The sequence below is a fragment of the Gadus morhua genome, chromosome 9 (assembly GCF_902167405.1).
Source record: "Gadus morhua chromosome 9, gadMor3.0, whole genome shotgun sequence".
Lineage (NCBI taxonomy): Eukaryota > Metazoa > Chordata > Actinopteri > Gadiformes > Gadidae > Gadus > Gadus morhua.
In genome coordinates this window covers 6,005,542-6,031,864 of record NC_044056.1, presented here as the reverse complement: position 1 = coordinate 6,031,864, position 26,323 = coordinate 6,005,542, and the positions used below count along the sequence as shown (strand labels likewise).

The following is a 26,323-nucleotide window of genomic DNA, read 5'->3' as shown; positions in this document are numbered from 1 at the left end:
TCGTTAAAAAAAACGTAAACACAGGACGTGTGAACAAAGATGTGTTTTTAATGGATCCAACAAAAAAGGAGGATATGGATCATATTAGCTCCTGTTTTGAAAACTATTTTTGGAAAAAGATTTGATAAGAGATGTTTTGTTTCCGCACATTAAAATCTAAATAAATACACATAGTACATATATGTAAACAAATACATAGAGATAAATTACATTCATATACATTGTACAAACCCTGCAAATCTGAACCGTCTAAGCTTTCGGTGTCTTGTACCATTATTAAAAAATGTTTGGATTTACTGTAAGCAATGTAAATAGCACAACAACGAAAAAAGTGGGAGCAACACTTTGCGCTTACAAAAAGTCCACTCGCTGTAAAACATAGAGTTAATATATATTCAGAGTTATCCGTTCATGCTGCTATTCATGAAAATAATATGAATAACTGTCCAAAAATGTTTGAAGACACAAGAGGTGGATGAATGCTACACCAGATCTCAATCCAGTCGTTTCCTTCATGTTAGAAGTAATGTTTCAGTAACAGCAGGGAGGTAAGAAACAATGGATCTTACGGAGGAGGTCTGAAACAAAGTCACGCAGTTGAAACAACATACACAACTGTACCAGGATAACCGAATTGATCACAGTTCATTTGGAAACATTTGAATAACAAATATTATTGCTCTCTTAAACTACTAATGAATCATCTTTTTTTTCAGTCCAAATGGCCAAATAATGCTTACAACCCCAATGAATATCATCATAATCTGCTGACGTGAAAGTGCATAGGGTGAACATTGCAGCGAACAAAGACTGTCCGTGCGTTCATCCTGTCCCATGTGGTCCAATGGGAGAGCCCAGTGCATGCTGGGTATCGTAGTCCGTGAGCTGGCGTCACGGAGACTGTGGGTTACCAATGGTTGTGGCTCGGGGCGGAGAGGGGCCGAGGCAGGACAACTGCTCTGGCTCTCTTTTGATCTCTGGGAACAGCCTATCGGGGTAGAGGATCTTCAGCTGCTCTTCAAAGAACCTTTCCAGTCTCCTACTCGCCGTTGCAACCGCAGAGCTGGCCTACAGTCACAACAAAGTGAGGCGAATCACACAGAACACCATCATCAAGGACTGAGTAGAGGCAAACACAGATTACCAGGTCGTTTAACAACAGCTTTTATCCAATGCGAGTTTAAATTCAATGGCTTGACTGTCACATGTGTGTGCGTGCATACGTGTGAGTGAGTGAGTAGGTATGTGTGAGTGAGTGAGTAGGTATGTGTGAGTGAGTAGGTATGTGTGAGTGAGTGTGCGAATGTGTATGTGTGAGTGAGTGAGTGAGTGAGTGAGTGAGTGAGTGAGTGAGTGAGTGAGTGAGTGAGTGAGTGAGTATGTGTATGTGTGAGTGAGTGAGTATGTGTATGTGTGAGTGAGTGAGTGAGTGAGTGAGTGAGTGAGTGAGTGATTGAGTGAGTGTGTGTGGGTGGGTATGTGCGTGTGTGTGGGTATGTGCGTGCCTGCCTGCCTGCCTGCCTGCGTGCGTGCGTGCGTGCGTGCGTGCGTGCGTGCCTGCCTGCCTGCGTGCGTGCGTGCGTGGTAAGGGAAGTGATCTTGAGACGTAGCAGACCTGGCTGTAGGCCTCCCAGTCCCTGAAGATGAGACGGACGTCTGCTATGACCTCCTCAGGGCCTTGGTAGGCTGGACCGGGGTCGGCAGTCAGTCTCCGTTTAATCGTGGACAGATCCATGGGCCTCTTCGGGTTCCCCTGCTTGTCAGCTAATGCCTAACGATTTAAGAAGATATATTCGTTTTAGGGACAGGTATTGCAAATTAGTGCCAGCTACAAATATTTATTTAGCAATACTAAATGCATCAGCGGGGAGTTTAGGTGACTGTTTGCGTAAAAAAAAAAAAGTTTACAGTTTTCAGAGCCATGCAAACACCCCACTCCAACAATCACGTTCCATAGATATGGCATGTGAACCAACTGACGTGCTCAACAAGCCAAAGCTGTTATTAGCATTCAAAGGTGTATTCAACCGAATCAAAGACTGTTGAAGGATGGGCAATTGTGTGTTAAACATTGATCAAGATTGCGCCGCATACAGTCACCTCTTTGTCCTAAATGTTTTGTAGTGTTTTGTTTGTAAATTCAGTATTTAGATTTATATTGTGTATATACACTGTATCTGAAATACGTTTTTACATAATATCAAGTACAATCTTGGGATATTTTTGTATCTTGTTATTCTGCACCAATTTACCACAGTGAATTCCTCATATGTGAAGCTTACTTGGCGATACAACACTGATTCTGATTTTAGCTGTCACCACATCCTGTATGGCTAGTAATAGAAGCTGAAGTCATGTTTCCTCCTTAGTGTCTCAGTGTTTACAGAGAAACAAGGGTCCAGCGCAACCGCCACCACACTGGGATCAGAATTAAATGTTTGTGACGTTCATCCTGGGGAACGCTGCCAATTTGCGTCCCGGCTTGGTGGGCTCACCGCCGGGTCGAGGGGTCGATGAAAGTCCACGCTCAAATCGCTGCAGAACAGCAGAAGCAACAGCCTTTCGCATTTCTGTTCAGACAAACAAAAGATGCGAAAAAAAACACAAGAACGAAGCGTCATTCAAAGCCTTCTGTTCGTGCAAGGATTTGTTTTACTATGATAGTATTTCACCTGAACCGGTGAAATTCAATACACGCTCTCCCCTATAACAACAACAATCCAGGGCACCTCCTTGCATGACGGGTATTGATTGTACTGATTAGGAATGAGTACTACTACAGACCCGTTTGTCCAGAGGGGGGAAGCCTTCTGGGCAGTCTGGCTCCTCTTTCACCGTTCTGGCCTCAGGTTTGTTATCGCGGTCAGACTCTGGACCAGTCCGCTCCCGGCACAGCGAACACAACCACGACCCACTGGACACGAGAGCAACAAAAACATGGAAAGTTTAAATTTGAACTACCCTAACAATATTGCAGCTTTACCATGGAGGAATTTAACAGATACATACTTATTATGCTATCTTTGTTAGAATCATGATTGTGAATTAATTTGGAGTCACATCTATGAGCAGGTAGGGGTATGGGCATTTAGCTCAAGGAACACTCCAGGTAGACTTTGAACAGTGTGACTCAAACCCAGAACCTTTGGCTGAACGGCCCTAAACCCTAGCCCAAATATTTGATAAAATCGCTAAAAACTTTGTTAAAGCTGTATGACAGCAAAATTAAAATTAAAGCAATTAATTAAGCATAAGTTAGCATAAGTATACTATAAATGAGCCATTAAAGCAATCAAGGCATTCCACCCAAAAAGTCGACTTTTCAAAATAAAAGCGTAGCGGTGGCTTGCCTGGGCGAGCGAGGCAGCGACGGAACGTGACAGGCGAGGTGGAACACTTTGGGACACTTATCGCAGCAGAGCAGCTCCCCGCCGCCGCGACACACGGCGCACCAGTGTTCACTGGGAGACGCCCGGCGCCAGTCGCCTCGCGTCTCCCCCCCCCACTCCGGGCTCCTCAGGGCTAGGGGCCGGTGGCTCCGGCCGGTGCTCCCAGGAGGGGTGGTGGAGCCCCACGGCCCAGCGGCCCCCACGCTGGCCTGGGTGCGGTCGGCTGTACTGTCGGGTAGGCTGGTTCTTTGGGTCGGGTGCAACTGCTGCTTGGTGGACTGGAGATGAACAGCGAACTGCGGATGAGGTGATGTGACAAAGGGTAGGAAGTACTTTAATAGAAGTATTATTGCTACAACATGACAATAGGCTTAAACAAATATCCTCAGGCTTCTTTTTGTTTCTTTATAACTCTTTATAAGTTTATTTCAGGGACATTGAACACTAATCAACTATCAAACTACAAGTGAGGAATAGTTAGCCTAAAAGAGGCTAGTGTACATCCGTTGCTTGTTTAATTTATTTTGCATATGAAGATAATTGCAGACTATGTAGTTGCTGCTCAACTCTACTTGGCTATCAACTATGATGGGCTATTTCCACACAGAGTCGTCAATTCATTTGAAAGAAATACGTCAACTCAAGTCATGAGATCTGGTCCTCATCGTTATTACAAGGTACTCTGCAATAATTTCCGTGTAGAGGTGCAATAGAGAAGGACAGTTCATAGCATTTGTGTTGTTTAATATAATGAAACCGAATACTTGTGGTCCTCGATTCGGATTGGCTCGAGCCTTTATAAAACAATCTCAAACTATGCTAGCCTGTGTTGCTTGGCAAAACAGTTTGCAGTCTTGAGGAACTTTATTGCTTGGTGGAAGAATGATGATTTGTTTTCCATAAATGATCGTATTTTACGCTGCTGTTTGTTTATGTTTGGAAATCTTACTCGGGTAGAGTAAGTGTTTTAGGGGCTCTGTCTGGGTCATGTCTAAGAACGCCCTCTAGCTGCCTAAGAATCACTGTAAACCGCTGCCTCTCAAGGCTGATTTCTTAAAATAGTATTTAGTCATGGAGCAGATTCTTCCATCTAAAGCGACTCCTCATGAATTCAGACAAAGGTCCTGAAGGAGCAGTTGGAGGTTCTGGCTCGAGCACACCGATGGCCGAACTGTCATACTGTCAACGCTGGGAATCGAACCAAGATCCCCCGAGCCGCTAAACCACGTTGTGTCCCTTACGAAGCTGCCGTGCTCCTCTGGCTCGTCCTTGATGGAGAGGAGTGGTCCTGGAGAGAGCCTCCGTCTCCTCTTGGAGGCCCAGGCCTCTGGTCCCTCAGCCGGCTGAACCTCTGAAGACCTCCAGGTCACCAGCCTGGGGCATCGAGACAAACAGCCAGTCACCTTCCAGAGAACTCACAATAGCATGCAGTGGGACGTATATAGAACATCATTTGAATATGCCCTTTGGAGGCCTTTTAGGATAAGTGTATTACCCATTGACATGAGTGAGTACATTTTAAAGATGGGGGCCCTTGAAAGAGAATTTGAATCCTAACCCCTGGTAAGGTATGTTTTAACACTTAAATCACTGCTTTGAAAAGGGAATTGATTGCATCGGGATACATCAATACATTTCTGCAGTGGTAGTAGAGTGGGAGTATTGTCGTACATAACCATGGCTTACAGCTGAGTGAGTGAGTGAGTGAGTGAGTATGCGTATGTGTGAGTGAGTGAGTGTGCGTATGTGTGAGTGAGTGAGTGTGCGTATGTGTGAGTGAGTGAGTGAGTGAGTGATTGCGTGTGGGGGGGTATGCATGCGTGTGTATTTTTAACCTACCCTGATTTATCGTCGTGGGATGCGGCCAGGTACCCTTGGGAATTCCTCTGTCCATTTACTGAGAGATAGAATATATATTTAATGAGATAAAATAAGCTCAAGCCAAGATTAATTAAACACATTTTGCATTAAACATGACATAATAAACTAGGATATGCTAAAAATCCTACATTAATGATAAGCACTTTATTCATTGGATTGAAATACAATGTTACAGCAGCACATTATGTACTAATGTAAGGTAGACATAAATAGAGGGAAAGTAGTTTCCGGAACAAACATGAAATAATACTGCCATCATACCATTTGGGACAGCCTGGGAGGGGGGCAGACCCTGTGGGTATTTTGATCTGAGCATCTGGACCGGATCATCTCTCTTGTTCAGATACGTGGGGTCCATCTGGATAGGACGTAAAGAGTCACCATGAGTCTACTTCATTCCAAAACTATCTTTAATAAAACGATGATGTAAAGATTCATGAACATTTTGGACATTACAATAACAATTCCATTAAATACGATCATTAGTGTGAAATAAGTCCAGTGAGCCTCTTGGCAACAAAAATTATTCAACGAAATAAATCTCTCTGTGTAATTGCACATTTTCTGTGCTATTGGTTGCTAAACCCAAAGATAAGTACCAATTATAAGGCAATATAAGCTGATTTATTCTGAGCAGATCATTGCAATAATCACCCTGAAGAATCGCTGCATGACCGGCAATTTTAGGTTGCTGTAATATACTGGTGATTATGCAGCAATATATTGGTGTTTACGCCATTAATGTTTCATTGCACTCCAAGGCAATCTCTGGGTATTTTGTTTCATCGATCATTTAATTTCCGGATAAGGATCGGAGACACTTGCCAGCTGTCTGGAGAGAGGAGATACATTGGCGGGCAGTGATGCAGGCTGGGTATAAAAAGCTGAAGAGGAGAACACGTCTGTGGCTTTGGTCTGGAAGGTTGAGCTGCTCACCATCCCCCTTGGAGGCTATAGAGAGAGAGCGAGAGCGAGAGAGAGAGACCAACCAATCAATCAGTGAGATGTCACGGTGACTCTGGTCACATGGCTCACCACTCCAGAACTCCTTAACCAGAGCAGGGCAACCTCCAAAGAATTGTAAACAGCACACTCGAATTGCAGACAGGGTGCGCTTGACAACGCTGCTTTTGAAGGGTTTCCTGTTTGGTCTTGTTCAAGACCTTGCACCTGCAAGTTCAGGGGAAGAGGTACGAAAAAACATAATTAAAATGTAAACGAAAACATTTCTCTTGCTCACAATATATGGTCATCAGCATACATAAGCTGCCTGGCGCCACTTCCCCTTAATAAACACCGTTATTTGGACCACCTCTGAGATAACTTATGGCTATAATGCACAAACATAAATAGGCCAGCTGGGTTCAGTGAAAACGGATATAAAAGTGAAGAGATGTTAGTGCCAGGTAGGGCCCGACCGATTAATCGGCCTGCCGATTTAATCGGCCGATTATAGCCTTTTTGAAAATAATCAACATCTGCCAGAAAGACGCCGATTACAACTGTGTTTTTTTTTTTTTTTTGAAATGTTATTGCGCTTAGTATCCTGCAGATTGCACTCCTACTCGCCTTGCTAACTAACAACTTTAGCTGGAGAAAAAAAAAGAGGAGATTGAATTTTACCATACAACATGAAAGCACGCTCGCTTAGGCAGCTGCGCGCTCACCTCACCAATGTACACAAGACGCGTTGTTTGAGCATGTTGTGCCTGTTTTTCTTTAGGTCCCAGGCCATGTTAATTTGTTATACTGTAGACTCTAACGGTGAGACCATACTGCTCAGCACGCACGTGTTAGTCACTGCTCACGAGCGCAGCACATTGGGAGTTAGTTATTTATTTTACATTACACTCATTTTTGACTGTAAATGTATTCTAAAACACTCAAAGGTTCTGCATTCAATTCACATATTCGTCAAAAGTGTTTAAAGTATATTTAAGGTATCAAAAACTACGTTTTAGATGCTTTTTTTTGTTTTGTTTTTAATCGGCCGATTAAATCGTAATCGTAATTTTTCTCTGAAAATAATCGGCATCGACATCGGCGCTCAAAAATCAATATCGGTCAGGCCATAGTGCCTGGCTACAGTGCTAGTGTTTGTAGCCTGGGAACCACACAAATCTGCAAGCCCATGTTCTCGTTGCTCTGGCTGATGGTCTGGACCCCTTGCTGCCCAGACCGACTTCCAGATGACCTTGCCCAGGTCAGGCCAATCACAACCGTTAAACTTATAGACATAGAATAGGGTTTGACCATAGACAAATATCCATAGACGCCGCCTTGGCCTTTGGACCGTACGTCAACGTAGCCACCGTATTGGAGGCCAAGACTGGCTTGTAAACAGTTAATGGGGAGATTAGTTTTTTCTGAATAAACAGCACATGATTTATTTTCAGTCCAGAGTTTAATGATCTAAGTGGAGTAAACAAAAAAAAGTAACTAAAATCCAAAAAGAAATGTTAACGTTGTAGTGCCTTTACTCCAGGAAGTCTGCAGCTTCTCTGTTTACCTATTTGTGTAAAGGCCGGTCAACACAATTGACCAATAGTCGCTAAACGCTAAGTCGCACGTTTCGTCGCTCTGATTGGTTGTAGAGTCTATCCAGTTAGGTCCACGGAGCTTTTGGCTCCTCGCTGATAACAACCCTTGGAAATGAAAAATAAACTGAGCGATGTACGCATTTGTGATTCGTCGGGCAATATTCCGCTTAGGCCTTTTAGTGTTTCAAGTGGACTAAAGGTCTGTTTTCATTGGATGTACCCATTTTATTTTATGTTCCCTATAAAACCGTTCTGGGTGCGCGGCAAGCTAGACTAAACATCTCAGCGCACTAGACATATCAGACGCCGCTTACGCAACCCAGTGTTGCGCATTAGCCAAACGCTAGCTTTAGCTTTAGGGTTAGCTTAGTCGCGGTGTTGAGAATGACTCTAATTCAAATCCTTCTTGATGGAAAAGAGCATGAGTTGCTCTGGATGTGAAGGCTGTCAGCTCCATTTGGGACGAATAGGTCTGCTGCCAGAGCTTGTTAGGAGAAGCTGTCAATCAAACCCTCAACTGGCAGGCCTGCACCCGCATGCATATCAAAGCAGGAGACGATCAGAGAGACACACACACACACACACACACACAAAGACACACACATAAACAGACACACACACGCACACATAAACAAAAACTGAAACACAGAAACAGACACACAAAGATAAAAACACACACACACACACACACACACACACACACACACACACACACACACACACACCTGGGTGGGGTATCCAGTGGAGCCGTTGGTGGGACTGGCACGGTGGGCAGGGGCCCCCATGAAGCGGTGGCTGGCCGGCTGGGGGGACATCCGGGGCCGCCCCCCTCCCTGGGGTGGGGGCCCCCCCTGGGGGGGCACGGGGGAGGACCTGGGCAAACGAACACTCTGGTACCAGGACCACGGCTGGGAGTGCGGTGGCGGCGGGGGGCCGGCGGGCGGGGGGCTCTGCCAGCGAGGCTGTGGGTTGAGCTTGTCCACCTGCATCTGCAGCTGAGCCAGTGTGTGATGGGACGCCAGGCGAGGCTCCAGGGCCGTGCCGGCGGGCGAGCCCGGGGGCCCGGGGCCAGAATGGGGGAGCCGGGGAGCAGGGCTGCCCCGGGAGCTCCCCAGTGGCTTTCCCGGAATATTCTCCACCACCAAAGTGCCTGAGGGCGAGGGAGTGCAGTGCAGCGCGCTGTGAATAACAAGTAGGGCTGACACTCTGAGCGCAGCTAATGCTAACCTAATGCTAACTTATTAGTAACAGTACTGTTAGTACAACAACAACACGGTTATGCTAGCAGGACGCTCGCTGGGATGTCGGAAACTACTACCGATTGATGAGTTGGCCCCACGACAAATCTATATCTAACTATCATTACCATTAGAAACATTATCGTGCCATTTTTACAGCACTACGAAACGTTATACATGTTATATCATCGTTATCATTGTTATATGTCATACTACATATATTACACATTAAACTGCTCTATTGTATGCGTTTCTGGATGTGATTTCAGGGTTTCCCAACACAGTTTGTCTGCGCTCACCCAGATCCACGTTGGAGGCCCAATAGGCGGATCGACACTGGAAGCGTACCGAGCTCTGCGGTATGAAGGAGGTAGTGCATTTGGCCTGCAGCAGATTCCCAATCTGGAACAGAATCTGCAACAGAAGGAGAGCTATCAATTATTTCACTGGGGACATCTTTTCCATCATGTTTTGTTCAGTAGCGTCTACTAAATACTGCACTGGTACGAAGAGGTACAGGTTTTTACTATTTAACGATTACTTTTTCGTCATTTTAGCAAATGAGTAAAACAGCTAACATTTCTGTTTATTTGGGCGTTTAGGAGTAGGGGTTAGGAGTCCTGCTCAAAGGATGCTTACAGACAGACTGCCAACAATTGGGTTTGACCCAAGAACCTTCTAGCCGATCCTCAGATCCCCTAGCCCCCTTACCCCTAACCCTAACCCTGCAGCGAGTGTGGATGATTGGCTGTTCGATACCGTGAGACATTTACAACAAGGTTATTTAGCAGACGCCTTTATCCAAAGTGCCTTACAATAAGTACATTTGTCAGAAGAGAGAGAAACAATATATATCACTGTCGGTACAGTAAGGATAGATAGCATAGAACCAAGTGCCAAACACTAAGAATTGTTAGGTGAACCCATTCCCTGTATACAACAAAGATAGCTATGATAACTAAGACACTACACAATGCTAAGTACTATTTTAAAGTGCAAGGATGTACAAGATACCATAAGTGGGCACATTAAGTGCCAGTATATGCCAAGGATATATGATTTGCCCCAGACATGCCACCCATACACATCCCTCTGGACTATACTACTTGATATACTTTGTATCTAATCCACTTGATTATTTATTATCATACTGTTCATATTTATCGTACTGTCCATCTATGCTGGTCTTATCCATTATACCCATCTTAGGCTGATCATACCTCAGTAGGTCACTTTACTTTTCCTGCTGCATTGCACCATATGAAAATTCATATTCAAACTGCACCTTAATTGCTCTTTTGCACTTCCATTTCCAAATAAATGTTGTAGTCCTTGTACTTGCACAATTGCCTTTGCCCAGTTGTCTTTGGACTTGTGCACTGACAATAAAGTTGAATCTGAATCGGATTTTTCAGGCGGACCGACAAAGGCCCCGCCCACATCGACAGGTCACGCGTCATAGTGGCCTGGGCCGCAGTGGACGGGGGGCTTCAGTGGGTGGGGGGGGCTCCAGTGGTCGGAGGGATTCAGTGGGCTCACCAGGCGTTTGCAGTACAGGAAGGCCGTGCCCCCGTTTCGCTGCGTGGCCCAGCTGGTGAAGTTAATGACGTGGTCCAGGTGCCGGGAGAGATAGCCGATGTCCTGCTGCTGTTTCTTCAGCGTGCTCTCGTGGCTCTTCGTCACCTCCTTGGGAGCGAGGGGGGGGGGGTGGGGGGGGAGAGAATGGAGGTTAGGGGGGCCCGTGATGGATTGGCTGTGGAAACACAACCGAGGCTGATGGATCGCGCCCCTTTAACGGTGAACACAGAAACCCGGCCTGTTTAGGAGTCAGAGAGCCAAGGCGTTGAGGGCCTGGTATGTATTCCTGTGGTATGTATGGTGGATGTTTGTTGTGTTGGGCTGTTATAGGGAATGTTTATGTGGTTTTCTGTTTGTGTGTTTACATAATTGTTTTATTATTTGGCCGGCATTCTCAAGACCCTCACAGGACAAATTACTCGTTTGGTGGAAAAAAATATTTGTTATTTTCTTTTCTAATCAGGAAGGGTTAAGGACAGTGTGTTTGTTGACACACAGACCAGTATGTGATCCAACAGGCTACAAATGGATATCAGTGTGTTCTTACCTCCAGTTGATTCACCAGCACCTTGCCCTTCTTGTTAATCTCAACGATCAGGGCGCAGATTGACTTCTTGATCTCATTGCGGACAGAGTGGCGGTTTTTACTCACTTGGTGTAGTCTGTGAATAAATATTGCCACATGTTTGAACATATTTAATGGGTTTCATGCTTAATGCTTTCCGTATCATGCGCTTGTAGATTCAACCCCTAATATTAAAAAGGGGTTGAATTACATTAACATTAACTTCTACCCCAGCTTGAGGTACAGGAGAGAATGCTAGTTCCTGAACGCTAATACCATAGCGATGTGCTTGTTGTCTATAGTGCTTTTCTGAATACTCAAAGACGCTTTACAAATAACAAAGGAATACATACAGACTGTACAGACAATCAAACAAAAGGGAAAAAAATAAACATGTGATCAATGGTCAGATTTATCAGTTTTCATTGGTACGATCCATACCCGCTGTTGATTGAATGGGAAACCTCGTCGATGACTTTCTTCTTCTCTTTCAGCTGACGCGTCATGCTCTCCATGTGTTGCTTGTGGTTGCTATAGGCATCGTCCAGAAACTGATAACTGAACAAACACCGGAAACATTGAGGAAAAGGCTGAGTCCAAGTCTATTTGCTGAATATCCATTGTATATTTTATTGAGAACATTGAAAGTTCCTAAAGTGCCCGTCCATATAATTGTTATGTTATCCCTGCTTATTCAGACAAAAGTAACATAACCCTCTTACCTGCAATGCGCAAATGTGCATAGGCTTTAAATTGAGATATGAATACCTACTTACCAAAGAAATAGCCTAATATTTGAATATTCGGGCTCAGCCCTTCAAGACTATATACTTAAAACCCAGACCAAAACACAAAACTAATCAAAACACAACAGAAGGCACTAGAAGGCCCACGGTATACCCAGCATGCAGTGCGTTCCACCTGTTGGACGTTACCTGTGGTCCTTGTGCTTGAGCAGCTGACAGTCCCGGCAGGTGAGCAGGTCACATGTCTCACAGAAGAGCTTCAGAGGCTCCTTCTTGTGGACATCGCAGAAGACGGGCCTCTGGGGAGCCGACAGCCCGTCCACCTCTGGAAGGAACCACAGCCGATTCAGAACACGACGTCCGACAACGTCGGCGACACAGCGGACCGTACGGCAACGTAGTAGAAACTAAAGAGAGATACTCTACTTAAAATGAAACTAAGGGTAAAACTGAAAAGGATACTCATGGGACATAGCCATATTAATTGTAAATTCTGAAAAAGGCATATCAACATTTCAGACTAGGTCAACATTATTGACAGTATATGCTACATTGTTGAAGCAATTCATAATTGACCATTATACAATATAAAATGTGTTTAAACGATTATTGTCTCAAAAGCCTCTTGGTGATTAATGCACAACAACGTGGCATACTATTAGGTTTCCATGTTTAGTTAAAGATGGTGAAGTTTAGTCTTAAGCAATGATTCGTTTAGATATGAAGATGGTGAAGCTTAGTGTAACCCAATGATTTGCATTAGGTCTAGACTGTTAGGAGGGGGGAGGGCATATCGTCGTGGGTGTTTGACTCCCAGATGAAATGTGAGCTCTCACATTGATGTGAGGGGTCAATGCGGGCCCCAACTAAATATCTAGAAAATGCATTCCTCCGTTGCCATGGCCGCGGCAGCGTGGCTCCAGTACCTCTGGTCCCGTCCACCTTGTGGCGTATGGCGTGGTCTTTGGTGAACTTGACTCTCTGGTGGGCCTCCACACACGTGGCGCACAGGTACTCCACACAGTCCACGCAGAAGCCCGCCGCCTCGGTGTTGTCCTCGCACGTCATACACAGCTGCAGAGGGGGTATAGTACTGGTTAGGTCGCTCAAATACTAGCCTTGTGGGTCTACCTGTTGGTACTGTTCTGTGCAAGAAGGCCTTGCTCAAGAAGCAACTCCTCCCTGCTCCTTAAAGACATGGAAATAGGTAGCCTATCACATGAAACAGAAAGTTATCCACTACCCTTGAATATCTGCCTTTCTAAGGGTTGTGCACAAAGTTGGATGCAAAGAGGTTGATTTGCATGCTGCCAAAAGTGGGGACAGTGGAAGTACACAAAATTTACCAAGATGCCGCTCCCGAATACATGAGAATCAAATTGTGCTTAGAACAATTTGATTATTATTTGTTTATTATCCACTGCAAACAAGGTCAAGTATAGTCTTGGACAACAGACATGCCATAAGCATCTGCTTGAAGTCAACATCATTCAGCTGAATATACAGCTATTCATGAGGTGGAGTGATATTTCTTCGTGGCCGATTGCTCATTAGCAAAGCTCATTAGCAAAAGGCTGCACATAATCAACATAAAAAAAGATAATGGCTCAGCGATTTATGAAGTTGATTAATACTTAATGACCAATGGCTTGGCAATAACGGCTGCTTATAGTCAACAGAACACTGCTGATGGGCCTCAGCTATTTGTTTTAATGATTCATAGTACTTTTTAACAGCTTTTTGTGAGTGTGTCCCTATTTTGAGGGCACAAATGAAACCACATTGCTGTGGGAGCAAATCTTCAGGAGGCCTATAAGCCTACCTGATTGTGTTAGATCTAACTGAAAGGCAACATTTCTTTTTTAAACATTTAACTTTTAATTACTGAGAGTTGCTTCAGCGTGTTATCCACTTTCAGACCTATTATTTCCCAATAATACCGATTTATGATGACAGAAATAAATCCCACCAATCGGAATGCATGTGATTTGTAGTTTACCTGGACACATCTTTCCATGGTGCTGCTGGGCGCTTCAAACGCATCATTGACAAACAGGTTCTCCATGACGTCCGCTTCCATGCATTCTTGCCTGCATACTGGACAGCGGATCACGTTCACTGAAGGAAACGCGGGGAAAACGCATCCATTCAATATGCAATCAATCAATTACACATAAATGCAAGGTTCAGCCTAGCTAGGATCGTGAAGGCTGCGTGTATGTCGGCTATATGCGTGTGTTGCCTTCTTCATTCATTAATCAATCGTTTTCCAAATAATCATGGGGTCCCACATCAGAGTCCTTGCAAGAAAATTGTTTGTAAACAAGCAGGCTCACTCACGTGGTTTGTTGGCAGGATTGTCCACCTGGATGGTCGGTGGCTCGGCAACAGCTAGATTCCTCGAGGGTGGAGGTAGACATTTTTTACAAAAAGAGTGTAGGCACGGAAGAAGTTTAGGCTCCCGGCTCTGAAAGTTTAAATGGCAAGACGGACACGTGTCCAGTAGATTCAGTGTGTCGATCGCGCTCGTTTTCTCCTGCACCGGTATGCTCTCAGCCTCGTTCTCCACACCGCCGACAGCCTCCTCCGGCTCAAGCTTCTCCGTGCCTCCTCCTTCATCCATAGCGTAGTCCCAAATCAAACGACGATCACCGGGCTGCAAGGAACGAGGCAGACCCACAAAAGGGGCAGCAAACGATCAGATAAATAATGATCCTTGTGGAGAAGACGGCCCCATCCGTGTCTTGCTTCTCGATAAACTCCCTATTGGCAACGGGCAGCATTCGTGCTTTCAGTACTCAGCGCTGCAGTTCCGTCGTTTGCACTGCGACAGACCGACAAATTACCCACGGATTCATGTTTTACACTAAAGACGCACGATGCATCGACGCGCTCACGCCCATCGCATCTCTGTACGATCCGTGGAGACCCTGATACATCCGTGATGGTACGGAGCTTCGTGTGACGGAGGATCGCAGTGCGCACCCCGGGCGCGTCGCTCTGAGGGGGGTTGGGTCTGAGGGATTCGCCCCACCGTTTAGCGCGCGTTTTTAGAACTACAATAAAGGCTCGTTACGGGCTGGCACGTTTACTGTCGACGTTGTGGATGTCTCATCTTGAGCTCAACAAATAATTAGGATGATTTCACTTCAGACAGGATTAAGACAATTTTCTAAAGTTTACATTTATAGGATTATCATGACATTAAAATTAATTGTCAAACTTTTGATAACATCATGCTGCAGATTACAGCGCAAACCAAAAGGGCTCATACAATTCTTTCACAAGAGGAGGTCTTTATTTTGAGATAAGCTAAGTCAGCACAGCCTCACCCTCCTGATCTTCCAATAAGTCAGCTATTTCAAAGCAGCGTGTGTGTGTGTGGGGGGGGGCTTAAACATCCCAGGCAGCTGACCGAGCTCTACTGCCTATACTCTCACAGACATGGACCTGACAGCAGACAGCCACACTGTCCCGCTGAGCGATGGCAACCGAATCCCCTTGCTGGGTCTGGGGACCTATGCTGACCCCAGATCGGTAAATTTGTTTGTTGTTATAATTCCCACCTGCAGGCTACATTGTCAAACTACCTTTTGCTGTTTTGTAACCATGCCATTTCTTTCCAGACAGCCAAAGGCACCGCACTAGAGTGTGTCAAGAACGCCATTGATGTTGGCTATAGACACTTTGATGGGGCTTTGGTGTACTTCAACGAACATGAAGTGGGTCAAGCTATCAGGGAGAAGATAGCTGATGGGACGGTCAAGAGAGAGGATATCTTCTACTGTGGAAAGGTGCGTTTAGTCACTGGGGTCAGGCCAGTCTACACTCCTACTCATTCGGTTTTATAGAAAATAATCACTGAAGCACTTGGGAACATGTACAATATTATGGTGTCGTGAAATGAGCACCAAAAGTTAAAGGAAGATCAGACGATAAGCCATGGATAAACAAATGATACAACAAGTTGACCTTGTAGAATAATGGGCTGTATAAGAAGTAACCTATTATGTAGCATATTAAAAACATAAATAAATGTAAAATATCAAAGTAATACAAAACAATTCAATCTTCTACATTTGGTATGTTGATGAATTTTTGTTTAACCCAGGCTCTTCTCCAATGGCAAGGAGATTGTATTATTGTCTACATCAAACCTCTCCCTATGATTTCTTCCAGCTGTGGTCCACATTCCAGCCCCCAGAGATGGTGAGGCCAGCCTTGGAGAGCACTTTGAAGGCCTTGAAACTGGACTATGTGGACCTGTACATCGTTGAGCTTCCCATGGCCTTCAAGGTCAGTGTAGCCACGCGACCTCCTTCCCGGAACAACAAATGCATGCAAAAATAATCATTTCCCAGAGCCTAGCTTGACAGATAGACTCGTCAGAGCCAGCTGGACAGATTGTGCCGGGATTCTAGGTACATGAGTAGGAACTACAGAGAGAGAACTGACCAGAACCAAAGTAAAATAACTGAACGGCCAAATCTCCCCCTCCCTTAGCCTGTGACTATTTAAACCCTGTTGTAGAGACGTGAACAGCATGACCTAATACACCGCGATCTGGCAGAGTTCCCCCTCTCTCTCCATTTCAGGGTTGGCTTAGCTCAGGAGGTAGAGCAGTTGTCTTGTAACCGATAGGTTGCTAGTTCGATCCCCGGCTCCTCCTAACTGAATGTTGATGTGTCCCTGAGCAAGACCCTAACTGGCTGGCTGTCGCCTTGCATGGTTGTCTCTGCCGTTGGTGTGTCAATGTGTGTATTAACCGATGTAAATAGCTTTGGATAAAAGCGTCTGCTAAATGCCCTGAATGTAACCGCATCAGGTGGACAGCAAATAAAATAGTGGATAGAAGGTGGAATGATGAATGTACTATAGCATTGGAATATCCTCCAAGTGGAACCTTTGGACTTTATGGAATTACTGCATGGTTGTTTGCATATTCACTGGAGTTAGGTTTATTGTGTTCTATTTGTCCTTTCGTGTGTACACCTCGTTATTGTGAAATTTGGCCCTCATATTTGTAAACCCACTTGATTTGTACCTTGCAGCCCGGTAATGACTTCTATCCCAGAGACGAGAATGGAAAGTACATCTACCACCATACCGACCTGTGTGCAACCTGGGAGGTGAGCCCTTCTCTGCTCTTGATTATTGATCATAATTGATCATCAATCATTCATATTATCGACTGCATTAAATTATCTTCTTATTTTGTTATCTACATCCTAATTATATTGCCTCTTTGAATGATATAACATGACGCCGCTCAAAGGGTTGCTGCATGACTGCTTTGGTCTGTCACAGCTGACCTACTTATGTTACCTTGCACCAAAGGACACAAAGGGGGTTTCTGTCTTCTCCGTCTGCTGTTTGGGTTCATTTTTTGTCTTTGGTTTAATGGAGCTCCTTGTCCCTTGTGAAACAGGCGATGGAGGCATGCAAAGACGCCGGTCTGGTGAAGTCTCTGGGCGTGTCCAACTTCAACCGCCGGCAGCTTGAACTGCTGTTCAACAAGCCAGGCCTCAAGCACAAGCCTGTGTCCAACCAGGTGAGGTTGACCTTTAACCCCTGGCTTAGAAGGCAACCACTTCTTAGTGGTTGTAGTCAGTAGGCATGTCAGAAAGGGATGTCAAAGACACTGTAGCTACCCCCCACGGTAAAGGGGGGAGGACTGTGGCACATACGCATGTGAAAACATTTGTCTGTAAGATCCATGTTGTCGTTAAAAAATATCATGGATGTATCTGTAATTTTGGATGTTTCAAGGCCTTGCTTTACAATATCATATATTTCAAGGTTACTGATTATAATATCGGATATTTCAAGGCTGTTCGCTGATAACACCGAGATATCACTGGGTTCTATATATGTATAGCGGGTGGCACAAGGGTTAATAGAGGAGTCGAAGATAAAGAACGTATTGAACACAACAGTTTATAAATGTTTGATATTTGACAAACAAGGATTTTAACCTGGTCGTGGTGTGCAGACCATGAGCTCAAAACATAGACCCGCCCAGCGACCGTTTGCCAGCACAGTAATAAAACCAGTCCATAGTAAGGTGACACCCAGCGGTGACTATGATTGTCTTGGGTCTTTCTGTGTGTGACTTTTGGTGTCTTTGTCCCTTCAGATTGAATGCCACCCCTACTTCACCCAGCCCAAGCTCCTAGAGTACTGCCGGCAGAAGGACATCGTGGTGGTGGGGTACAGCCCCATCGGAACCTCCAGGGATCCGTCTTGGTAAATTTGGTGTGCAAGGAAGGGATAGGGCTCCAATCCCCACGAATGTGTGAACAGTATGGGCCGTTGGTGTGGGTAAAACAGCTGAATAACATCAGGAGTCAAACAGCCTGTACCCGCTATGCCCTTCTCCCCCACATTTTAGAAAGGCAGGTTTATTGGCCCCTGTCAAATGCAAGGTCCAGTTCAGAGTGCTTAAAACACTCCGGGATCACATTATAAAAACATCAAAAGGACGATCGGTTCAAGGTTATAAAGGACAATCATTGACAAGAGAAATGTGAATTAAAGGTACAAGTTAGTTCATGTGCAGACAACCATTGGAACAAAAAGCTGTGGCGAACAGAAACATTTTGAGCCCTGATTTATTCCAACAAAGTGTTGCGTGCTCAGGGAGTTTGTTCCGGATGGACAAGCAAGGTTGTGATGACCCGAAAACAAGTTCCCCGCGCTGAGAACACGGAGGCAGGGCAAACGAAAGGAATGCATGTTACGAGGAACGCACCTCTAAAGTAGAGCCTTGTTTAATATCTGACCTACAGGGTGAATCTAAAATGTCCACCCCTGCTGGAAGACGAGGTGCTGGTGTCCATCGGGAAGAAGTACAGCAAGAGCAGCGCCCAGGTGGCCCTGCGCTTCAACGTGCAGCGCGGGGTGGTGGTGATCCCCAAGAGCTTCAGCCCACAGCGCATTCACCACAACTACCAGGTGAGTTTGGTGCACGTCCAGTCGGATGAACTGAGGAGATGTGTGGCAGTCATTCATTATTTACAATGTTTTACGTACATTTCTAGCAGTCGATCTTTCGTTGTTGACAAAGTTTTGCACACATTTCGAGCCGTCATTCATTCATATCATTCATTGTTTGACAATGTTGTTACCGAATGGAACATTGAAGTGGTTAATGTTCAAATTTCCACATATTCATTCATTTTGCAATAGAGTGGACAACCCTGAACTGGATTATTGAATTTGACTATGCAGCAGGATATGCCATAACAGCATTATCAATCATTGTTTCAGACAAAAATCAATGAAGGAAAATGGTTAGTTGATTCTATGTCAGTCTAGATAACAGCAAAATTAATTAATAGGTTATATTAGGAATCAGAATTAGGAATCATCGCAATGGAGTTACACCCTGTTTCTCTTTGCAGATATTTGATTTTTCCCTCACTGAGGAGGAAATGAAGTCTATCGAAATGCTGAATAAAAACATTCGTTTTGTGCAGCTGTTAATGTAAGTATTAGGAGGTATTTTATTATCTACTTGGTAGTGAATGTGTGCTAGGTGTGCTGGATTTATAGTCCTTTTACGGAGCTTAAAAGTTAAAACAGTTAGTTACAGTTAATAAGATGTTAGGAACAGCTAGTGTGTTCCTAACATCTTATTTATTTGAACGTTATTACATTGATGATGTCATCATCATGGTCAATTAAAAGCAGAACAATTTTTTACACAGGTGGGCCGATCATCCCGAGTATCCATTCCATGATGAGTATTAGACTATCCGTTCCATGATACAAATGTATCTGATCATACATCATCATCATCATCATATCACCTCAACTTCGGGATTACAAACGCTATCTGTTTATAATGAATCTCATGGCCATGTTGTACTCTAGAGAGATTCCATTATTAAACTCTAGATGGCGCCAGCTCACATCCAATAAAATCACTTTGAGGCAGTCATTCCTTTAGGGGCCTCCACATTCAATACACTCTATCCAATTGTAAAATTTTCTAACTGACGATAGACATTCTATAATAACAACAAAATAACTGTCTGTCATAGTAACCAATAAACAATTAAAGTTGATATTATTCATCATACCTGTGTATTTATTTCCCTTTTAAAATACAACGAAGCCATGCAAGAATCATGACTTGATTGCTGTCGTAAATATTGGTTTGGGACCTGGTTTAAAGAAGCGGGAAGGGACTTCTGATTTGCAGATGCCCTATAGTGTCAGCTATAATGCAATGTAAAGGGGTCATGAGTTCTCATTTGGCAACTCTGAAAAACCTAAGTTATGTTAGCATTATAACATCGGCGATAGTGTGTTGGGCATAAATATAGATTTGCACTGCAAATACTGTGTGAATTTCATCCAATTTAGATGTGCTAAAACTGTTTGGGTGCTGCATCAAATATGAATGCAGTTAAGGCCAGGAGAGCAGAAAACGTGTTCATGTTTCTTTGATGTGAGCTCCCTCGATTCCTCTTCATCTGACATGTTTGTTCGCTGAGAGGGTATTAAATTTTGATTCGATGGAACAGCGCAACGTTGACACAGAGTGTGTATTTTTGTGCAAAATTTTCATCCAATTTCAAGCCCAAAGGCTATTTCTTAATTTGAAAATGTATTCTAGGTTTTGAAATACAGCAGCACATTTGAAACAAAATTATTACAAGTTATTAATTATTATGCAAATGTTGTTCTTGCATTCACTAATATGTAGTGCATAAGTAACAGTAAAGGTTATACTGCTGATCCAAGAAACCATTACAGTGATCTTATTCACTGTATGTACAGTATATGTCCCTATCTTAGTGATTCCACCATTCAAATAAGGAATTTCCATCCAGCATTAATGAAGTTAATCTTATCTTAAAGATAATGTTAACCAATCATACGTCAGGTGGTTGGGATAAAAGGTTCTGAGTTCCAACCCCAATGTCTCCCTGCGGGCATCCTTGAGCAAGATGCATCACCCCTCCTTCCTCCTTGACATTTATGCAAAAACAAATCAGATCTGCTACTATTATCCCTGTCCGGTTGCTCCTCCTGTCCAAATGAATCCCTGGGCGTAGGAGCGGTAGTTAAAAGACGCTTCCTTAGAGGAACTAGACAGGAAGACGGATCACACTGCACGGGGACATGGGGCCTGTAGTGGTCAGGGTGCTTCTCTCCCAGGTGAGCCTGGATCCCGCTGAGCTTCCGGGTTGGAACCCCAATGTTTCCCAGTCTACCAAGAAGGCGAGATTCCCCAAACCCCATTCTCCTTAACGACATGCATCCAACACTGACCCTAAACCCACATTCACCGCAAGTCGCGCTGGATGAAAGCGTTGGCTAAATGACTAAATAGTAAATGGTAAACATCACTCTCTCCCCCCTCTTTAGTCAACCTGTCAGAGAGAAAGCCCATAACTCCCTTACTCACCCCCCCCCGTCCCCCGTCCCCCAGCTAACGGCCTTGGGGATTTTTGGAGGCACATGACCCCCACACAAACCCAGCTATGGGACCCCTACTATGGGAAAGTGTAGTGAATGGGCCGAGGGGTCTGTTTGGGAGTAGGGGGAAACGGATCCGGTCGTTGGTGTGTGTGTGTGTGTGTGTGTGTGTGTGTGTGTGTGTGTGTGTGTGTGTGTGTGTGTGTGTGTGTGTGTGTGTGTGTGTGTGTGTGTGGGCGGGGGGTTCTGAATCATGGATGTGTTTCTGGGAGTAGGAGCTCCAGTGAAGCAAGGCTGATGTTTTATTAACAGCACAATCAGAAGCAGGGAGGACAGCCTTTAAAACTCTTCTGCCCTGACCTGTGTGTGTGTGTGTGTGTGTGTGTGTGTGTGTGTGTGTGTGTGTGTGTGTGTGTGTGTGTGTGTGTGTGTGTGTGTGTGTGTGTGTGTGTGTGTGTGCGTGCGGATGTGTGTGCGGATGTGAGGGTGTTGATTTGTGTGTAAGGGGGCATTTATGGATTGCTCGACCTTTGAACCCCCAAAAATATGCATTATTTATTCCTTAGAATGTGTGTGCATGTTTATATGCGTATGGTGATGCATTTTTTGTATGTGTGTGTGTTGGTATGGATATCTTTATGTTGTGACTCTCGCTATTTGTATTGATGATTGTTATGTTGTATTATCCAGCCCCACCGTATGTTTTGCCTTATGAGTGACTGAGTGGGTCAGTGTGTGAGTGGCCTCCCTAAAACCATGCACATCTCCAGGGGTTTTTCACCCTCAATGTGGACTAGTCTAGTCCTAGTGAGAGGGAGACAGAGAGGTAAAGTGTCACAGCAAGAGACAGAGAGAGTCCTAGAGGGAGAGAGGCAAAAAGAGAGAGAGTCATAGAGGAAAAGAGAGAGCGAGAGAGAGAGAGAGGGAGAGGGAGAGGGAGAGGGAGAGAGGGAGAGAGAGGGACAGTGAAGCAGAGACTGCGAGAGATTGAGACTGGGAGAGAGAAAGGGGCAGAGCGTGAGGGTGTGTGTGTGTGGATTTGTGTGTGTGTGTGTGTGTGTGTGTGTGTGTGTGTGTGTGCGCGCACTTGTTTGTGTGTGTCTGTGTCTGTGTGTATGTGTATGTGTGTCAAGAGGTTACGCAATCCCTCCACCACGCGAGGACAGCTCAGACCTCTCAGCCTGAGTGTGTGTGCGTTGTTGCGTTGCCCTATGCGTGTTTGTTGGGGGGGGGCAGTGAGGGTGGTGTTGTTCTGAATGGGCCTGGGAGGGGGCTGGGGGGTAGGAGGAGGAGGAGGAGGAGGAGGAGGAGATGCAGGGCTAAAGAGAGGGTGCAGGAGGAATCCTCATTGAGGGCTGCACCAAAGGTTTCTGCAGCAGTCGGGTCCCCCGCCCTGCTATGCGTGCTATATAGCGGAACGTGCTACCTAATCGCTCACCTAGCCGCTAATTCCCTACCGGGAGTCATCACTCTATGTTACCATGAAAGGTGAGGCATGTTTTTGTTTTCAGAGTCATGAGCCCAACTTTTGGAAACATTGCGTAATTTTTTTGTTAATACTTGGAGTTTCGCTGTTGAATGAATGTTAGTTAATATACAACCTGAGGAATGGGAAATGGTTGAATGTAATATTGAAGATTGGAATCTGTTTGTTTAATGGCTGTTCAATAATTGAAAGTGGTTATTGTAGATTTTGATAGTTTTGATGCAAATTATATGATCGTGTATTTCTTGGATTTGTAGTTCAATCGGGGATTTTCTCAGTGTGAAGACGGATGTGTTAACAAAGCTTCGCTTTCTTTATCAAAAGCTAATGAGAGAACATAACTGTGGGCCTTCAGTACTGCTGAGATACTCTTTTGTAGTGAGTTAGTTAGAATGCATGTTGTGATTTCTGCTGTTGTCTACTTATTTTCTCATCTATGTGGGTGTGAGAGAGAGAGAGAGAGAGAGAGAGAGAGAGAGAGAGAGAGAGAGAGAGAGAGAGAGAGAGAGAGAGAGAGAGAGAGAGAGAGAGAGAGAGAGAGAGAGAGAGAGAGAGAGAGAGAGAGAGAGAGAGAGAGAGAGAGAGAGAGAGAGAGAGAGAGAGAGCACACCAATTGCTCACCTATTTTAATTCATGGTGAGCAATTGTTCACTGAAAAATCATCAATGTCATCCCAGTACCAGAAAGCTTTCAGCTGCTTAGTGGCATGATGGACATGTTTATTTTTGAAAATAAAACGAATGATTAATTATTACAACGAGATACATTTCAGGTGGTGACCGCTAGGTCGAAAATTTGCTATGACAGGTATGGTATGACAGTAATGATTGGTATTGGAGGCGATGCTCAGTAGGCTAACGTCCAGCGTATAGCCTACATTCTCCCACAGTCCCTTCATTCAGATGAACGAACAACAGCACCTAAAGGACCAATAGCCAGGTCCTACTAAGAGTTACACATAAGATTCAGGCCAAAATACATACATGTACGTTTCCAGATCAAACACCCAAAATATGGCCTTATGTTACATATTATTTAGTAGGTATATTAATTTGGTTTTGTTCTATGTGAAGTAAATCAAAAATTATCATTGCAGTGGTGGGTCTAGTAGACTCTAGTGAATGTTTGAAGAAAATCATCAGATACTCATGTTTATCTAATTCACATTAAATGAAAAATCATTGCATTACATTTCATTCAACTGAGCTGAGTGGTCTTCAAACACCAAACCCCGGCAATAAGAGTTTATCGATTATTTAATTTGGCTGTAAAACAAAATCCATTACATTATAGAAAGTTTGAGAGATGTCAGTTGTCCCTTGATTGAGCTACGAACCCTAAAAGCATGTCGCCTTTGAGGCATCATACCTTGGCGATAAAATGGGTATCCCAAAAAGTTTAACTGTTTTGAGCTGTTCTGGACATCTTGTTCTGGACGTGCTGATACACGTGCATACAATCAATGCAGAAATATTGGATAACACAGAGGAGGAGGAGGAAAATATCACCCAAAAAATAAAAAGTGAGGAGTTTAAATAAAGACTTTAAAGCTATGTATATTGTATCGTTTTAGTGGCGTTTTGGTCACATTTTTTATTATTCATTTTGCCATATGGTGGCTCTGTTCTGTAGATCGCGGTTGCTCATTTTCAGTTAATTAACTGGCCCATTAGTTTCATCAGTGTAGTGTGTATTTAAGTTCTCGGCTGTACTCTGTTTGCCACTGAGTCCACACTGTGTATAGTAATACGATTCCAAGCTGCCAGCACGATGAGTGCTTCCCCAAGGTCGCCCCATGTCACTGATGAAGAGCCTATGCAATCGGGAAACACCCGAGTCTCCTGTAAAGAGAGACCTTTCCGGGAGAGGCGATGCATCTAGACCAACGAGACAGGTCATTTCCGAGGGGTTTCTTGCCCCCTGTTGCTGGGAAACGCAAAGGGATAACAGTGAATGGGAGAACACTGGTGAGCCAACATGCTTGCCTTACCCCACAAATTTCAAGAACCTTTGCTCCTGCTCGTCTTTTCTGCGGTAATCAATCGTCACGACGTCTATTCTTTTGACGATTTTGGGGCAACTGGTTGCTTTTTGGATCAGACCCGGGCTCGACACTGCTGGACGATCCCTTGCCTACGACCAAAGGATCCATTATCTCTGACCACACTGGATGGGAAACCTCTTGATTCTGGCAAGGTCACAAATCTCACTGTTCTATTCAGACTTACCTTAGAACCTGCTCACTCAGAGACTATTCAGTTCCACCTGGTCACTTCCTCTGGTGCTGCACCACCCCTGACTCATGCTGCACTACCTAGACTGGGCCACCGGGGCATTCCTGTCTTGGGTACCAATCGTGACCTCTCTCTCCACTCAATTAGCCCTCAGAGCTACAGTGTCTGTCGCAAAGGTCCGACCAGATACCCCTGTGAAAAATGATCGCTGCAGAGTACCTTCAGAGTACACTGATCCGGGAGCTGCCCTCAGTAAGATTTGGGTTAGGGAGCTTCCCCTGAACTGCCCCTATGACTATGCCAATGGGAGCAACAGTTTTTTTCCAAACACAACCTACCGAATGCCTTCAACCTGGGGGGAATCCAGGAGGATGATGAGTGGAAGACCACATTCAACACCCGTAGTGGATATTATAAATACTTGGTCATAACCTTTGGTCTCACCAATGCCCAGGAATATGTGAAGCATTTGTTAACGGTGTACTCAGGAACATGTTTACTTGATTCCTCTTTTTGTATCTTGATGACATCCTGATTTTTCTCAAAGTCCCTCCCAGAGCACGTACAATAAGTGCAATGTACATTGCTCTCTTGGTTCCATACATTCAGGGATAACAGAATAATGACTTGAATTGGGAACTTGTTGCGTCAAAATTGGCTGTACAAGACTAGCGACACTGGCTTGTATGGGCCTGCCAGAAGTATCACAATTGGACATGTACCAGTTAGATCCCTTGGAAAAGCCACTTTCCCCAGATCTAATCATTCCTATAGCCCACATCATTGCTCCTGTTCTATGGGAGATTCAAACGGTGGTGAACATCATTGCTCCTCGCTTCCAGGGGCTGCAGTTGACCCCTTCCTCCCAGCTGACTGGTCGTCTCGTCACCAAGAGAACAAGAGTTCATCCAGCACAGGTTCACGTAGAAAACTGTTTGAGAGGATGGCCGGGCCTTCATACCTGCCTCCCTCCCTCCTACTTCCCCTTCCCATCCCCACACCCTGCTCACGCATTTATATGGATGTGTGCCAGTGCTGCCAGTGATTCGAGGGTTAACTACCATCATTGTGGTGGTCAACAGATTTCCAAGGATGCTCACTTCATTCCCCTGCCATAGATTCCCTCAACTGGAGAGACAGCTTAGCTCATTGTGGAGCATGATTTTCGGCTACATGGGATTCCTCAGGAGTTTTTGTCGGATCGAGGGCCCAGTTTACCTCTGAAGTTTGGAAGGCC

General features: G+C 44.7%; 3 protein-coding genes across 3 annotated transcripts in view; 2 read left to right on the top strand and 1 right to left on the bottom strand.

The window, feature by feature from the left end:
- Positions 1 to 30: 30 nt before the first annotated feature.
- On the bottom strand, positions 31 to 15,032 carry LOC115550948 (transcription intermediary factor 1-alpha). The gene is made up of 18 exons (XM_030366357.1): positions 14,278 to 15,032; positions 13,937 to 14,055; positions 12,864 to 13,011; positions 12,127 to 12,262; positions 11,633 to 11,749; positions 11,174 to 11,288; positions 10,588 to 10,734; positions 9,348 to 9,462; positions 8,536 to 8,960; positions 6,096 to 6,221; positions 5,532 to 5,628; positions 5,229 to 5,286; positions 4,631 to 4,763; positions 3,351 to 3,685; positions 2,785 to 2,914; positions 2,496 to 2,570; positions 1,616 to 1,771; positions 31 to 1,068 (listed from the first exon to the last, which is right to left on the bottom strand). Exons 1-18 carry the CDS (start codon positions 14,558 to 14,560, stop codon positions 892 to 894), a joined length of 2,892 nt encoding a protein of 963 aa, XP_030222217.1. The 5' UTR covers positions 14,561 to 15,032; the 3' UTR covers positions 31 to 891.
- Positions 15,033 to 15,294: 262 nt separating this feature from the next.
- On the top strand, positions 15,295 to 20,018 carry LOC115550949 (aldo-keto reductase family 1 member D1). The gene is made up of 9 exons (XM_030366358.1): positions 15,295 to 15,474; positions 15,564 to 15,731; positions 16,117 to 16,233; positions 16,989 to 17,066; positions 17,366 to 17,488; positions 18,074 to 18,183; positions 18,726 to 18,891; positions 19,341 to 19,423; positions 19,647 to 20,018. The coding sequence occupies exons 1-9, from the start codon at positions 15,382 to 15,384 to the stop codon at positions 19,687 to 19,689; spliced, it is 981 nt and encodes a 326-aa protein (XP_030222218.1). The 5' UTR covers positions 15,295 to 15,381; the 3' UTR covers positions 19,690 to 20,018.
- Positions 20,019 to 22,647: 2,629 nt separating this feature from the next.
- slc6a13 (solute carrier family 6 member 13) overlaps positions 22,648 to 26,323 on the top strand; it is a 20,481-nt gene continuing 16,805 nt past the window's right edge. Inside the window, exon 1 of the mRNA XM_030365381.1 lies at positions 22,648 to 22,854. Coding sequence (XP_030221241.1) covers positions 22,848 to 22,854 — 7 coding nt within the window. The 5' untranslated portion in view covers positions 22,648 to 22,847. The remainder of the gene's footprint in view (positions 22,855 to 26,323) is intronic.